This window comes from Equus caballus, chromosome 6, assembly GCF_041296265.1.
Source record: "Equus caballus isolate H_3958 breed thoroughbred chromosome 6, TB-T2T, whole genome shotgun sequence".
In the NCBI taxonomy this organism is placed as follows: domain Eukaryota; kingdom Metazoa; phylum Chordata; class Mammalia; order Perissodactyla; family Equidae; genus Equus; species Equus caballus.
The window spans coordinates 24,960,717-24,974,962 of NC_091689.1; the positions used below are offsets into that span (position 1 = coordinate 24,960,717).

Genomic DNA, 14,246 nt, shown 5'->3' on the forward strand with positions numbered 1-14,246 from the left:
TGCAGCCGCAGCCTCTAAAATCCAGGGCCTGCTGCTTCTAGCCAGGGGCCTGGGCCATGTGGCTGCAGCAGAAAAACCAGGAATGGGGGCCAGGCCCCACTCTGGCCCCATGCATTGCTGACATGCTTAAAAGGTCTTTGGAAAACAGAAGCTAAAATCCTATCCTGACCACATGGTCAGAGAAGTTTAAACATGAGTTTTAGGACTGCCGATGGCCCGTGGTGTCTGGGCAAGTTACCCAGCTCACTGCCATGCGTGATCCCCCCACATCCCCTATGGAGGGGAACACACCTCCCCCCCATCACGCTACTGCTGTGCAGGGGCCAAAAGCCCCTTCGCATCTGGATACAGCTCCTATGACAGAACCAGGAAAGACACATGGTCGGTACCACCACGAAAGACCTCAGGCCCCTCTCCTCATTTGATGCTCACTTTCTGAAAATAAGTTCTGCAGCCACAGTTCTGTGTGCTGCAGAAAACTGCTCACTGTACAAAAAGAAACAAAAATGAAAATCATAAAAAAAAACCTTTAAAAGTTAAAAAAAATGTACAAGCAAGAAATTAGAAAGGAAAAAAGGTTTAGACAGTATTACCATTCAGAAAACTGCTAAATGGTGAGAAAAAATGTAAAATTCACAAAACAAGGCTTATTCGGGATCTTTCCGTGAAAAATTCATACAAAAATCAACAGCAAATTTATATTCTTTGCTATAAAAACTCATTAGGTACATATGTGCATGGAGGCTTGGAGCGAGAAGGAGTTCTGTTAGAAAATAATCAGAATGAAATACAAACTCTCAGGGTAGCTGCCCAGTGGCGAATGTGTTGGTGATCTGAACGCTGTCTGATGTGGAGTTCAAAAATACACGAGTGCCAGACTAGATCCCTTCCATGAGCACCTTGGTATCTAATTCACAAGTCAGTCATTCGCCAGGGACCTTTACAATCTGCATTTATTATATATATATACTTTTTCTATAAATGCATTATAAATATTTTATCAAGATTTCATAAGAATCAAGTTTCTTAGCTTGGAATACATTGGAATATATATTATACATATATATATTTATTTATACCTAAAATTTAAGCAATACTTCATGCTACTTGCTTTTAATAAAAAGCATTCCGATCGTAACACTGAAAGTGTGCCTAGGGCATGCTTCACGACCAAATGGAGATGCTCAATTGTTATAGGATGGACGAGAAAAGAACACTTTGGATTCATTTAAAATTTGTTGGACTTCAAAACTCCCAACAGTATTTGCCACTTTTTTGGAACTACCTCCATTTTTCTTCAACAGCAATAAAGCAAAAGCAGGGCCGCAGGACTGCAGCCCCTGGAGCAGCCGGCAGCGGCCTGCGCCCGCTCTGAGCGCCAGGCCAGCACCCTGCAGCCCCTGCCCCTCGCAGGGCACTGTCAGGCCCCACCAGCCACAGGACACTGTCCCACCAATTCCTGCTGTTTATTTTTTCTTAAGGCATTGTTCCTCAGACTTCAGAAACCCCAGCCACAAAAATCCATCAGAGCAATTAAAAAAAAGGCACAAACTCGCATCTTCCGAAGGCTTTGCGAAACCAAAGCCAGCCCTGCAGGCTCGCATTTCTGTTTTGTCCAGTTTTTCTTCCTTAAACGCGCGTGCGCTCTGCCCCCACCGCGCCCGGGTCGGAGGCGGCCGGAGCCGTAGAAACTTGCTCTTTAAAAACACGACCTACAAGATGAGTGGTTTACACGGAGACTGTGGAATCGTGGGTAATAACCAAACTTTAAGCACCAGTTTTAATCAAGTTTGTTTTGTATTATTAGATCTTTGATTTTCGTTTTCTTTTCCTCGTGTCAGCTAAATCGGGCAGCCCCGCCACGAGCCGCCGCAGCCGCCTCCCTCCGGCCGCCCCGTGGGAGCCGCGCGCCCGGCTCCGCGCGTGTCCGCGTGTCGCTCGGCCCGGCGTCTGTCCGGGGTCCTGGAGGGCCGCCCGCCGGGAGCCCCGGGTCCGCGCAGCAGGGGCCTCCGGGCCGCCCGCCGTGCCTGGTGCTCTCGAGAACGCCGCGGCAGGACGCGGAGGAGCAGGAGCTTTTCTCGGCGGAGCTTCAAGACAGAGACAAACAGACAAGAGCCGCGGCGTCGGGGGCTACAGGGGCGGCTCCGCTTCCATGGGCTCCTCGTCGGGTCTGCGCGGCGCCCGGGGCAGCGGGGAGAGAGAGAACCGAGCGCGTTACCGGCAGCCCCCGGGGTCCCGCGCCGGGGCGCACCCTCCCGCGGCAGGCCGCCGCACCCCAGCCTGGGCCCCGCCCGCCCCGGGGAAGCGCTGGGGCGCCCGCCAGCTCAGGAGCAGATGCTCTGCAAGGGTTTCCAGGGACTTTCGCACGGGACCGAGTTGGCCGTGCTGGCCCGGCGCTGGAGCCGCGGGGGACCCCCGCCCTCCACCCCTCCCGGGGGGCCCTGCTGCGCGCGCGGAGAAGCCACAGGCTTCAGACACGAGCGCAAAGCTTCAGGTCGTCCGCGGAATGAGTCACCATTCACAGACGTGCCCCGCAGGCCAGTGGCTTTGGGGGCCCCGGGGCGGCGCAGAGGCGCTCACCTCTTCTCGGCCGGCTTCACGCCCACGGACAGCGAGGCCATGGCGGTGACGGTCTCGGCTTCCTCGGTCTCGCACTTCTGGGCCTCGACGAGCGAGTGCCCCGCCGTGGAGGAGGGCCGCCGCAGCGAGCGCCAGTACTGGCCTGCGTGGAGGGCTCGGTCACGCGCTCCGCGGGGACAGGGCGCCCACGGGGCTCAAGCGTGACTTACATGAGTGGCTTTAAAAGCACCTCTCTTTGGGGACACAGAAGCCAGGGGCGTCCTGGTTCCAAACTCACAAAGACCAGGGCCCTTTGGAAAAGCTTCCGCACCGCCGGGGAATCAAGTCCTCCCCAGGCACGAGCACCTTGCGTGGGGTGGGGGTCCTGGGGCCTGGCCCCTTCCTCACTGTGGGGCGGCCGTGAGGAGCAGGCGAGCGCAGGAACGCTGTCGCCCGTGCTGAGGGGTCTCCCCCTCCCCTGACCCTCTGAGATGCTGAGGGGTAACCTTAGGGGACCTGGGCATGAGGGACAGTGCAGGGGGGTTGAGCAGGCCCAGTGGGCCATCAGTGCTTCTTCCCACCAGGGGTCCCTCGTTGGGGATCAGTGGGAACAGCTCCAAGGCCAGGAGCTCAGCATGGGCCAGGGAACCACAGGGCAGACCCCTGGTGTGCACCCACCCACGACAGTCTCAACAATTTGGGTCATCCTCAGACCTAAGACAAACAGCTCTGTGCTGAGGACGAGGTGGTGCCAGTTCACGTGAGACAAGGTGTGACTGCAGGAGTCACCTGGCTGTGGGCCAGCCCCCAGGGCCCCCAGGACCTGCCACTGGAGAGCAGTGCAGGAAATAGGGGCCGTGTGGGCTGATGCAGCGGGTTCTCTGGTCCCTGGGAGGAGACCAAACTCTAGCACATGGGTTCGTGTGCACGCCCCACCCCTGCTAGCTGGGGACCTGGAGCAAGTGATGTCACAGACTCCTTGAGCCTCAATTCTTTGGACCTGTAGAATGGAGCTGCCGATGCTGTTCTAGCAGGTGGTGGGGAAATTAATGGGGATGAAGTGAGTCTCTACCAGCTTGTCCAATGCTAGGTAGAGGCGAGGCCTTGTCACGTAGGCCTGGGCTGGCGGTGGCAGGGACATGGAGAGGGGCACGGGGTGGGGACATGGAGTCCTGCACACTCCTCTTGCCAGTCCCCCTCCCTGCCACCCATCCTCCTCCCTGTCCTCCCTCTGATACCCCCAGGGGGCTTAGCTGCTGAGCACTCTGCTGGCGACTTACTGTGGATTTCAATGACCTTCTCCATGGACCGGACAGCGTTAGCATTGGGTCTCTGCTGTAAAACCTTTTCTGGGAGAGGATCAAGCTGGAAAAAAAAACCATAGTGAATAGAAAGGATGTCAGTATAATCCCTGTGTGTGTTCAAGTGGGATGTTCAAGGTCAGCCTGGGTCTCTTGAGGGTACTTGCCAACAGAGAAGAGAAAATAACTTTAAAAAGCCAAATGTGGTTTCGGGATTTACTATATAAATGTCTTAGAAAAGTAGATTTCTTTTCTTTAAGGTATTTTTCCCGGGAGACTATTAGGTGTGTTCGTGGGTTCCCATGCGAGCAGGACGACGGGCGGCGTGCAGGAGTGGGCTGGAGGAGGACGTCAGCGTGGTATCCGCTATTTACACCACAGCGTCACATCTGGGGAAATAATGATTCCTTTCTTATCACTTTCCTTATCATGAAATACCCTTTCACTTATCATGAAATATCACTTTCATGTCCCCAGTCTTATAAATAAGAATGCTTGAGTATCCCCTGTTCACAGTTTTCTCCTAATAATGGGGAAAAAGGTAAATGGAAGGAAGGGAGTGGAACCTCTCACAGAGGGAACTTTGCTCCAGGTTTCTCCTTAAGTGCTGGCAGCTGATGATAACAAGGAGTACACTGACAAGTCGAGTGAGGCCGACCAGAGCATCCACAGGCTAACAGCTAAGTGTGGTGGGCTGAAATAGATCATAGGCACGCAACAAGTAAAAAAACCTTTCGATAACTGGACTAGCCTACAGAACCAGGGGGGGATCTGCAGTGAAGCTGGAACCTGCCCAGGGAGGTCAGGAATCCTGGGGACAGGCCCTGTCCTGCAGGCCTAGGCTGGAATGATTGCAGCCTCTGGGGAGAGCCAGCAGAGCAGGCACACAGACAGCGTGCCCGCAGAGACAAGTGGCAAAGAAAGCTTTGTTCTCAGCCCCCTGAGGATGCGCCGGGTTCTAAACACTGTGAGCAGAGAGCCGCTACTTGCGGTGTCAGCTCCACGACGCCAGATGCCTGGCAGAGCAGCTGTAGACCCTCTCCTGAGGCATACGTCCCCGCACCAGGCCACCAATGAGCGCGCCAGCTCAATTCCAAGACGCACAAGTTCCCACTCAAAACTGTCATAAAGTGCAGGAGCTGGCCAGCATGCGCTTGGGCCAGAACAAACCAGGTTCTAATCGCCTTCCCCAGGAAAAGGAGCAGCCTTCCTGGAGGAGGGGCTGGTTCCAGGGCTGGGGCATCCTGCAGGGCAGAGGAAGGAAGAACTCAAAGCCAAGACGATGGGGCATGTCAGAGGGGCCGACAGGGGGCCAATCGGAAAGGGATGCGTCACATACTGCTGAATCGTAACTCGGGGCAGAAAACAAGGACCCACAGTCCACAGCGATATAAAGAAGCGACCGGAGAAATAAACAAAGCAACGAGGAGACACGTCTTCCTTAAGAAGAGTTTCAAATGACTTATGTGCACACCCCCTGCCATGAGGTGGAGCTTAACACCCCTGCACCTGTCCCCTCGAGTGTGACCTGAGCTGACTTCCTTCCAAAGGGCACGCCTGTGGGGAAAGGGAAGTGCAGGTGGAGAAACCTCAGAAACACCACTTCCACCAAGTGCTCACGGTCGGCCTTGGCAGAGCTGAGCTGTGTGGACAGCACCGCCGGGCAGGAAGCATTGAGAAGGCCCTTGGATGAGTGATGAGTGGGGTCCTGGATGGGACCCGAAATAGAAACAGGGTGTTGTGGGAAAACGGGTGAGACCTCAGCATGTCTGGCATTAACAGTAACGTGCTGGATTGGTTCCCAGGTGTGACCAATGTCCCACTGACATCAGATGGTTACAACAGAGGGGACCGTCGGAGGGGCACACAGGAGCATGGGTGCTGGCTCTGCCACTTTCTGTAAATCAAAAACCGTCCCAGAATAAAAAGTTTATCCAAAAAATACAGGTTCAGATCCTAAAAGACTGCAGTCATCAAATAGAAGTAAGCATGTTTAATAGGTATTAAAAATAAAAGACATTTATGTATGACGAAAGAAGCAGAGGTTCCCGAAATGGAACTGGAAGACTTGAAAGAAAGCCAAACAGAACTTCTCGAAATGAAAACCTAACAGCGGAAAACAGAAACTCAACCAGTCAGCGACAGAGAAAATTAGTGACCTGGAAGCAACAACTGAAGAAGTGATGTGAATGCAGCTCAGGGACAGAGGAGCAGAAAGAAGGAGAAGGGACCTGGTTACCTGTTCAGTGTCCCCATGAGAGCGAGGAGAGGGTTCCTAAGGGGCCAACGGCTGAGGATTTTCCAGGATTGATCAGTGGTCCCAATCCTCAGTTCAGGAAGGGGATGAGAGCCAAGCAGGAAGAATTGAAAAAGAAATCCACGTCAGGCACAGCAGAGCGAGGCCACGGAGCATCAAAGACAAGCAGAGAATTCCTACAGCAGCTGGAGAAACAGTCTGCAGAGGAGCAGCCGGCGGCCAGGCACAGATTGCTTCAGAGCAAAGGAGCGAGGAGACGGGGGCAGTGTCTTCAGTGTGTCAGGAGAGAATGATTGCCAGCCCAGCCTGTAAGCCCCGCAAGACCACCAATTAGGAGGGAGGGTGAAAGAACGACTTGAAAGGGAAATTCTACAGGATGTGCTTAAGGCAGAAAGAAAATGATCCTAGATGACAGTTGGAGAAATGAGAAAGAGTGAAGAGCAGAGAAAATGGCATAAATGCAGGAAAAGCCACATAAATAGGGACAACATAAAACAATACTAGTGATGTCTAATTAGTGAAATTAAAGAAAAAAAGAGGGAAAAGAAACACTAGTCAGTGATCGCACATAACCCAGGACGGGGCGCTGGGGCTGCCGATTTAGCAAATAAACATACAGGACATCAGTTACATTTAAACTTCTGATACGCAAGTAATTTTTTAGCATAAGTACGTCCAACTGGGAGTCCTGTGTCTGATCTGTGACCCCCACCCGGGGCCAGGGCAGCCCGGCCGAGGTGTGTGGGGAGGGATGGGTCCCTGAGCATGTTGGGGCGCGTGTGAACATCTGTAAGCATCGCTACTAACAACACCGGTCGGCTGTCTCCTTCCACTCGGCACAGGGAACAGATGGAACGTGGGGAATCCTCAACCACACCGAGGAGGCAAGAAAAGAGAAAAAGGAAAGAGCCACTAAGAGGGGGGCAAACATGGCACAGAATAAGATGGTAGAAACAAATGTGAACAAAACAAAACAGCATGCGATCGAACCAGCTGTACTGACCGAAGCCTCCGCTGACTGCTGGGTGGGATATAAAACACAGTGGCGAAATCCAGACTCATGCTGCCTGCAGAGGAAAAATCTGGAACACAGGAGCACGGCTGAAAGTCAAGGATGAAAAGTGATACGCACGGCAAAAGGGGGCCAGGAACATCTTCAATATTTGTCATGACAGATTTAAGGGAAAACCCATAACTGGGCATAAAGAAGGTCACTATATAATGATAAAAATTTCAATTCATCCAAAGGTTATAGTGATTTAAAATCTGCACATAGTTAGTAAAACTGCTTTAAAATGTATGAAGCAAAATTGATAGAACTAAAAAGAGATATGGATAAATGTACCATCATAGTAGATTTTGATGTGTCTTTCTTAGAAGGAGCAGAGAAGCAGACAGAAGTTGACAGAGAAAACCAAAATGCGAACAGCACCGCTGGGAAGGTTGGTTCAACGGACATAAACAGAGCTCTGTAAACAGACAGAGGAGACCCGTTATCTGAAACACACGTGGAAGGCCTACGCAGATGACCACAGGCTAGCCTGTGAAGCAAGTCTCCACAAATAGATGCCAACCAGACAGCCTTCTCTTTCCACAATGCAATTTGTTAGGAATTGATAACAAGAGAACCACGAGTCATTATGGTTGGAAATTAAAAAACACACCAATTGTGGGTCAAAGAAGTCAAAACAGAAATTAGGAAATGCTTAGAAGTAAAAAATGATGAAAATGCTACATATCACAGTGTGTGCTGCAGCTGAGCGCTGTGCTGAGGACATTTATAACCTTAAGTGTAAACATCAGAAACTAAGACTGAAAAGTAAATACTCATTTTAAGAAGTGAACAAGGGAACAGAACAGTCCCAGAGAAAGAAGGAGAGAACATACACGGAAAAGGGGCAGAAATAGATTTTGAAAGAAAAAAAAAGATACTGTAGCTGAAAGTTGATTTTCTGAAATGACTAAATTACATTGGCAAGTTCTGGCAGGACTGATCAAGAAAACTACAGAGGAGGCACAAATAAAGATATCAGGAATGAAAAGAGGGCCATGACTACAGGTACACCAGAGATGAAAAAGATAATCAGAGAACACTGTTAACTTCTGTCAATAATTCTGAAAACTTGGCTGAAATGGATAATTGCATGGTAAAATGTAACTTTCCAAAATTAATTTAAGAAAGAATAGAAAATGAATCAGTCATTTAAAATTTTCACCCAAAGGAAACCCATGGCTCAGGAGAGCCCTGCTAGTCAAGGAACAGGTTAATCTGATCGTGCACTCACTCTTCCAGAGCACAGAAAAAGCGGTGACTCCTAACTGTCCATCCATCCATCCACCCACCCACCCATCCATCCGTCCAATCTCCCCACCCCAAGAATAAACAGGAAAAAGTCTGATAGAAACGAGGGCAGAAGACACACTTCACCAGAAGAGAAAGCCCAAGTGGCCAACAGACATGCTCAGCCTCACAGCGACGGGGAAATGACCATCTCCACCCGCCCATGGTGCTGTCTCACCCCATCACATCGGCAGAGGTCAAATGCTAAGTGTGGCTGAGACTCGTCACCCACTGCTGAGGGGCTGTGGGACAAGCACTCTGATTTCGTCTCATAAAGGTGGCAAACGTGTCCCTGGGACCCACCTCTCCCTCTACTAGACATTCACCTCAGAGACGCGGCTGCCCACGTGTCCCAGGGGGCTGTCCAGGAAGTTCACTCTGACTCTGACTAACCACCAACTTGGAACAACCCCGGTGAGTCTGAGGCCGGAGGACAGTTAAGAATGAAGCTGCACCCGGACGGCTCCTCTGTCCTCAGCTGTCCAGCCTTGGCTGTGAAGATGGGCAGTGTTCCTCAGTGTGGCCTGGTCTGCCAGACCTTTGCTGAGGGTGACACGACGCAGAGCCCCAGGCCCCTTGCTGGGCATGCAGCTCGAGCAGAAAATAAGCCATTCAGATTTGGGGCCAGCACTGCAGCATCGCCTGCTGGGTCCTGACTGTTCCATCCCAACCCTAATCTCACACCAGAATTTCAGTTTTACCACTTTTAAGAAAAAGTTGGCTTAAAAAAGTAACTCATTCCGTAAATTATCTATCACTTTGAAGCACAGGGGTTCATCAGAGCCTGCACATACACACACGTGCACACACACACGTGTGAGAGGAAGTCACTGGGAATTTTCTACAACAAAACCCTGGTTCTGCTGCTCGCCCATCCTCGGGTGGCTCCCCATGGCCAACCTCCTCGGCACACCAGTGGCGGCTGGCCCTCCAAGGTCATATGTTGCCCTCCTCCCAACTCCTTCTGCCACAGTCACGTCCCAGCAGTGTGGTGCCCACGTCCCTGTCTGTGCCACCCCCACTGCCCACTCCTATGGCGGCTCCCCTCGTCTCCAGCCATCCCAGGGGTCGGCCCGCCCCATGCCTCCCAGGGCTCACTGTCCTCTGTCCCTGGCCCCTGGCAAAGGCGTCTGGGAGCGGAGGTCTCACTGCGTGTTTGTATAAAGGGTGATAGAGAAGCAGGGTCCTCGCCCTGTGCTGGCTCCCTTGTCTGTTCCCCCCTGTCCGTTACGAAGTTACATGGAATTAAGGGAAAAGAATGTGAGAAAAAGGGGGAAAATGATCTAAACTCTGCCTCAACTGCATTTTCTTTGGCTTTTCTGGCAAATACTTTCCCCAACAAGAAAGCGAGAGGAGACGCCTGCAGCACACCTTAGAGCCTCTCCAGAGCGGCTGGGGAGAGCGTGTGGTCTGCCCTGGGGTCCCCGGGAAAGAGGCGCCCAGATGGAGGGAAGCGAATGGAGGGCAGGCACAGGCTGTGTTTCTGCTGCTTTCACTGAAGGACGGAGGGAGGACAGAGCTCGTGTGCCTGGGTTTTTAGGGGTGAGGCTGTAACGCAGAAGTGGAGTAAAAGCTGGAATGACAGCACGCTGCTGGCCGCACTTCTTCAGCTCTTCAACGGCGTCCATCGAGCACCTGCTGGAGCCGGGCTCTGCTCCAGGGCCAGAGACACGAGCCGGCAGCTTCTGGCCTCAACTTCAGAAAAACAGGTTGGGAGGGAGAGAAACTTCACATCTCAAAGCATTAGCCCCTTACTAACTGGGATTTTATTCTTTCGTTTAATAAATATTTATTGAGCAGCCTACTGAGTCCCAACCACTACTCTATAAACTTGCGATACCTCTCTGGACAGACGGACAAACATCCCCTGGCCTCACAGAGAGTCGCACTCGTGCGGGAGAGCCAATGAGCTAAACCCAAAATGAGTGAGTAAATCAGACGGAGTGTCAGAGGTGCCAAGTGCCATGGGAACACAGCACTGGGTGCAGGGTTGGGGTGGGTGGGTCACTCATGCACGCAGTGGCCAGGGGGACCTCACTGAACAGGTGACGTTTGAGCCAAGACCTGGAGGAGGTGGGCGGGGGCACGCGTGGCCAGGGGACCCCTCAGGCAATGGGAAGAGCAAAGCCCCACTCCCCAGGGAGCAGGATGCTGGGCCAGGCAGGGGGTGAGGCCAGAGCGGTGGAGGGGACCGCGGGGAGGGCGCAAGGGGCGAGGCAGCTCAGGTGCTGAGCGGAGCAGAGAGGTGACCTACACCATCTTTAGAGGGCAACAGAGGGACAACTCTTGTACAGGAAGGGCCCAGCGGGGCAGGCAGCCACGGGGAGCAGAGAAATGGGTGATGGTGCCCACTGAATGGAGAGATCGAAAGGGCAAGAGAGGCCACCCAAGGCCCTGCATGGCCAGAAGGAGCCAGCGGGAAGTGTGGTCTGGGGACTTGGAGCATGGGCAGCACGGCCACGCCAACCCTCCCAGACCAGCACCTGGCTGTGTGCCCTGGAAGGGGCGCTGAGCGGGAGCAGAATGTCACTGGAGCATCAGTTCAATGACTTCTAAAGCTGTAGTCGCTCTGCGGGCCCCCGTTGGAGATGGCCCTTTCAGGGAACAAACGGACAATGTTGTGTCCCGGGCATGACAGACAGGCCTCTGCGCCCCGAGAGTACGTTCACCCCAACGTGAGTCTGCCAGACCTCAGAACCAAATCAGAAATTAGGTTCATGCGCAGCTCAATCTTTAAGAGGTGGCCTTAGCGAAGGGGGCAGGAGAGCACTGGGAGAGCGCCGCCCTGGAGCAGAAGGCGGGGAGACCCGCGGGTCATGGTCTGAGACTGCCGTAAGGGCTTCAGTGTCTGTATCACGTATGGAAATCGCTTTTCTACTCTGCAGTTGAAAGGGGCCCGCAGTTTAAGCAAGAAGAATCAAGAGATCACAGCATCCTAAGAAAACAGTCCTTAAAATATCCCGGTAGAAAATGGGCCACAGTTTGTGCTTTTCCTAATATATAAAACACTTTGTTGGGAGTATCTAGGCTGGCCAGGAAAACTAAAATAATGATGGAGGCTCCAGGCCCCTGTCCTCAGGCCTACCCACCTCGAGCCCCCTGGGAGCCCTTCTCAGAGCCCCTCCGGGCAGCCACGGTCCCCGGCCATGCTTGGTCAGCTCAGTCCCCTTCCTTCACTCACAGCCCCGTCCAAGTTCAGGCAGCCCAGCCACCCCAGCAGGTGCCCCCTTTCCTTCCTCCCAGAACAGACATACGATGTCACACGGGGCCACCTGGGTCTGTGTCTGACCACACACACCCTGCCTCCCCCGTCCCTGCCCATGGCCCGAGACACTGTCCTGCTAAGTACCCCACTTTGAGGTCCGAGCGCCGGCTCCCTGCCAGGCTCTCTGCCCCGGAGCTGTCCAGCTGCTGCCCCACGCGCTTGCCCTTCTTCTAGGGAAACTTTCTTGCAGCTCTCTTGGCCTCAGCAGAGCGGCTTTCAAAGGACTGCTGCCAGCCCTCATCTCCCCCCGGAGCATCTGATGCTGGAACCAGCCCCGGAAGGTTCTCTGCCCTCGGCTGCAGCCACGACGCTCGGTCTCCTTCCCATCCTCTTGCTGGCTCCATGCAGAGGGGCCTCCTGGGGCCCGGCCGAGCCACCGTCTGGTCACTCCTTGTGGCTCCAGCTCACAGCCTCCTGCCAATGGCGTCCCCACAGACCCCTGCTGCCCTGACAGCTCCACGGCCACTCCCAGGACCGCATGCTCTCTGGCTGCAGCTGAGCAGTGACGCCCCAGACCTGTCCTTCCTCATGGCTGTTTCAGGGGTCACTTGTGAAGTCGGGGCTATTTCCTCCACCATGGTGAGTGCTGGGAGGGCCCGCTTGGTTAGACTGGGCAGCCTCGGGGCCTGGAACCTGGTCTCGTGGCACAGCAGGGACTCAGTAACTACCCGGCAACCAGTCGGTAAGCTGTGTTCGTGGCCCTTCTGGTGAAAACGCAAATGCTTATGGATGTGATGGGCTGGTTTGCAAGAGACTTTTAAAAAACAAAAATAAACTGTAAGATGGGTAAAAATCATGATGGCTTCTGAAAAAAGGTTAAAGGACAGACTCAGCACCCACCAGAGGAAGTGCACCCAGGGGGACACACACCAGCCCCCTGACCCCAGCCCCTTGTGAGGCGGGTCACATCCAGCTCTCCACCCACCACTGCCTGAGCTTCCTCACTGCAAAGTGGGGCAGGATGAGGCCCTGAAGCTGGGCTGGTGGGTGTAGTGGGCTAGGGACAAGCGTCAGAAGGAAATGACTCTCGGAAGCTGCGGGGGAGGCCTGGCCGCTCCTCCTGGGTGGGTCCCCCTCACCTGCGGAGCAGGGGTAGGGATGGCTCCTAAGGGGTGAGTGTGCCCCTTCCTCGCTCTTCCTCTCTTGGGGGACGGCTGGGGGGACGTGACAGCCAAGGACACGAGGCCCATGCTCCCGGTCCAGCTTGGCACTGGGCTTCCCCGCGCTGCTGGGCCCAGAAACTGGATGGGCGGCACGTGCTTCATCGTGATGCACTGGGGAAGCTGGTGTGCAACGAACGTGGCGGGTTCTCTTCAGGAAGCCCATGGGCAGAAAAGCCCTCTCTGAGGAAGGAGGAGGCGCGTGGAGGATCAGGACAGAGAGCGCTCTCCTGTGACCCTGGGCTGACCTGGGGCCAGCCCACCGCATCTTCCCTCCTCACTCCATCTGGACGTCCCCGGCTCGCCTGTCTCGCTTGCACTTCCGTAGATGCTGCGATCCTCTTGGAAGATGACAGGCATTAAAGACAAAATCAACCACAGATGCCGAGCACTGTGAACACAGGGTTCTGCTGCCTGGCCCCACAGCGGGAGCCTGGTGGCCAGTGTCTGATGTACTGGGACCTGCTGGACAAGGGGGACACAGGTCCGAGTGCACCTGGACCCAGGAGGACATCCTCCTCTCGAGCTGCCCTTTGCTGAGCCCGGTGGCCAGTGACGGAGGGGACTCTCCCATCCTCATTTACAAAGGGGGGCTGGGAAGGTCAGCGCTTCACCACTTCTCCTGCATCCCACTGTGACTAGAGGACGGGGCGAGCCACGTGCAGGCACGCCTCCTCAACTGAAGGCTGGGGCAAGGGCCACCTTCCCGAATGTCGGTCAGCAAGGATCCTGGAGACTGGCCAGAGACAGGAGGCGACTCACAACCTCAGGCAGGAACACGTGCACTCGGACCCTGTGCCTGCTGCCAGCTCCCACATGCAGCTGCAGTGGTCACTACTGGCCCGAGGTGAGCGTGACTGGGAGTGCGAGTGTGCCTGTGTGAGTGTGTGTACAACCGTGTGTGTGTGCCCAAGCGTGTGCATGTGCGAGAGGGAGGGCGGGAGAGCCTGCTGGCTGGAAGCAGACACCTGGCCCTCAGACCGGTGGGTTCCGTGTCCTACACACAGAATCGTTTTTAGTCACTCAGAGCTTTTCTGCATCCACAGCTTTCACAAGCACAAGAATGTAACGGGGGAGCCGCATTCCTGAGTGAAGCCGTCTCCCAACGCTGCAGTTTCACGGAACCCTCCACGAAGCTCCCCCTCTAATCTAGGAGCTGGGTGGAGCAAACTGGTGGCATTTAGCCCTGAAGTGCCACAGGATTAAAGAGAAAATTGGCTCAAACGAAACCTCGCCTCTGGGGTGACTGACAAGATTGCTGGAAGCTGGGCCCAGCTCGCCCCACACCCCACCCACTGGACGCCCTCGCCTCCGTCTATACCGCACTGTGCAACACGTTTAAATGATGTTTCATGTCAGTTGT

General features: G+C 54.3%; 1 protein-coding gene across 12 annotated transcripts in view; it reads right to left on the bottom strand.

The window, feature by feature from the left end:
- Positions 1 to 1,821: 1,821 nt before the first annotated feature.
- The window catches only part of HDAC4 (histone deacetylase 4), a 327,295-nt gene continuing 314,870 nt past the window's right edge, over positions 1,822 to 14,246 (bottom strand). For 11 of the 12 annotated variants that reach the window (XM_023642723.2, XM_070269641.1, XM_023642722.2 and 8 more), the window contains 3 exons: positions 3,840 to 3,924; positions 2,581 to 2,722; positions 1,997 to 2,170 (listed from right to left, as the gene is read on the bottom strand). In XM_023642723.2, coding sequence (XP_023498491.1) covers positions 2,131 to 2,170; positions 2,581 to 2,722; positions 3,840 to 3,924 — 267 coding nt within the window. In that variant the 3' untranslated portion in view covers positions 1,997 to 2,130. Of the gene's footprint in view, positions 2,171 to 2,580; positions 2,723 to 3,839; positions 3,925 to 14,246 lie in introns of all 12 variants that reach the window. The other variant, XM_070269644.1, reaches the window with a different exon arrangement.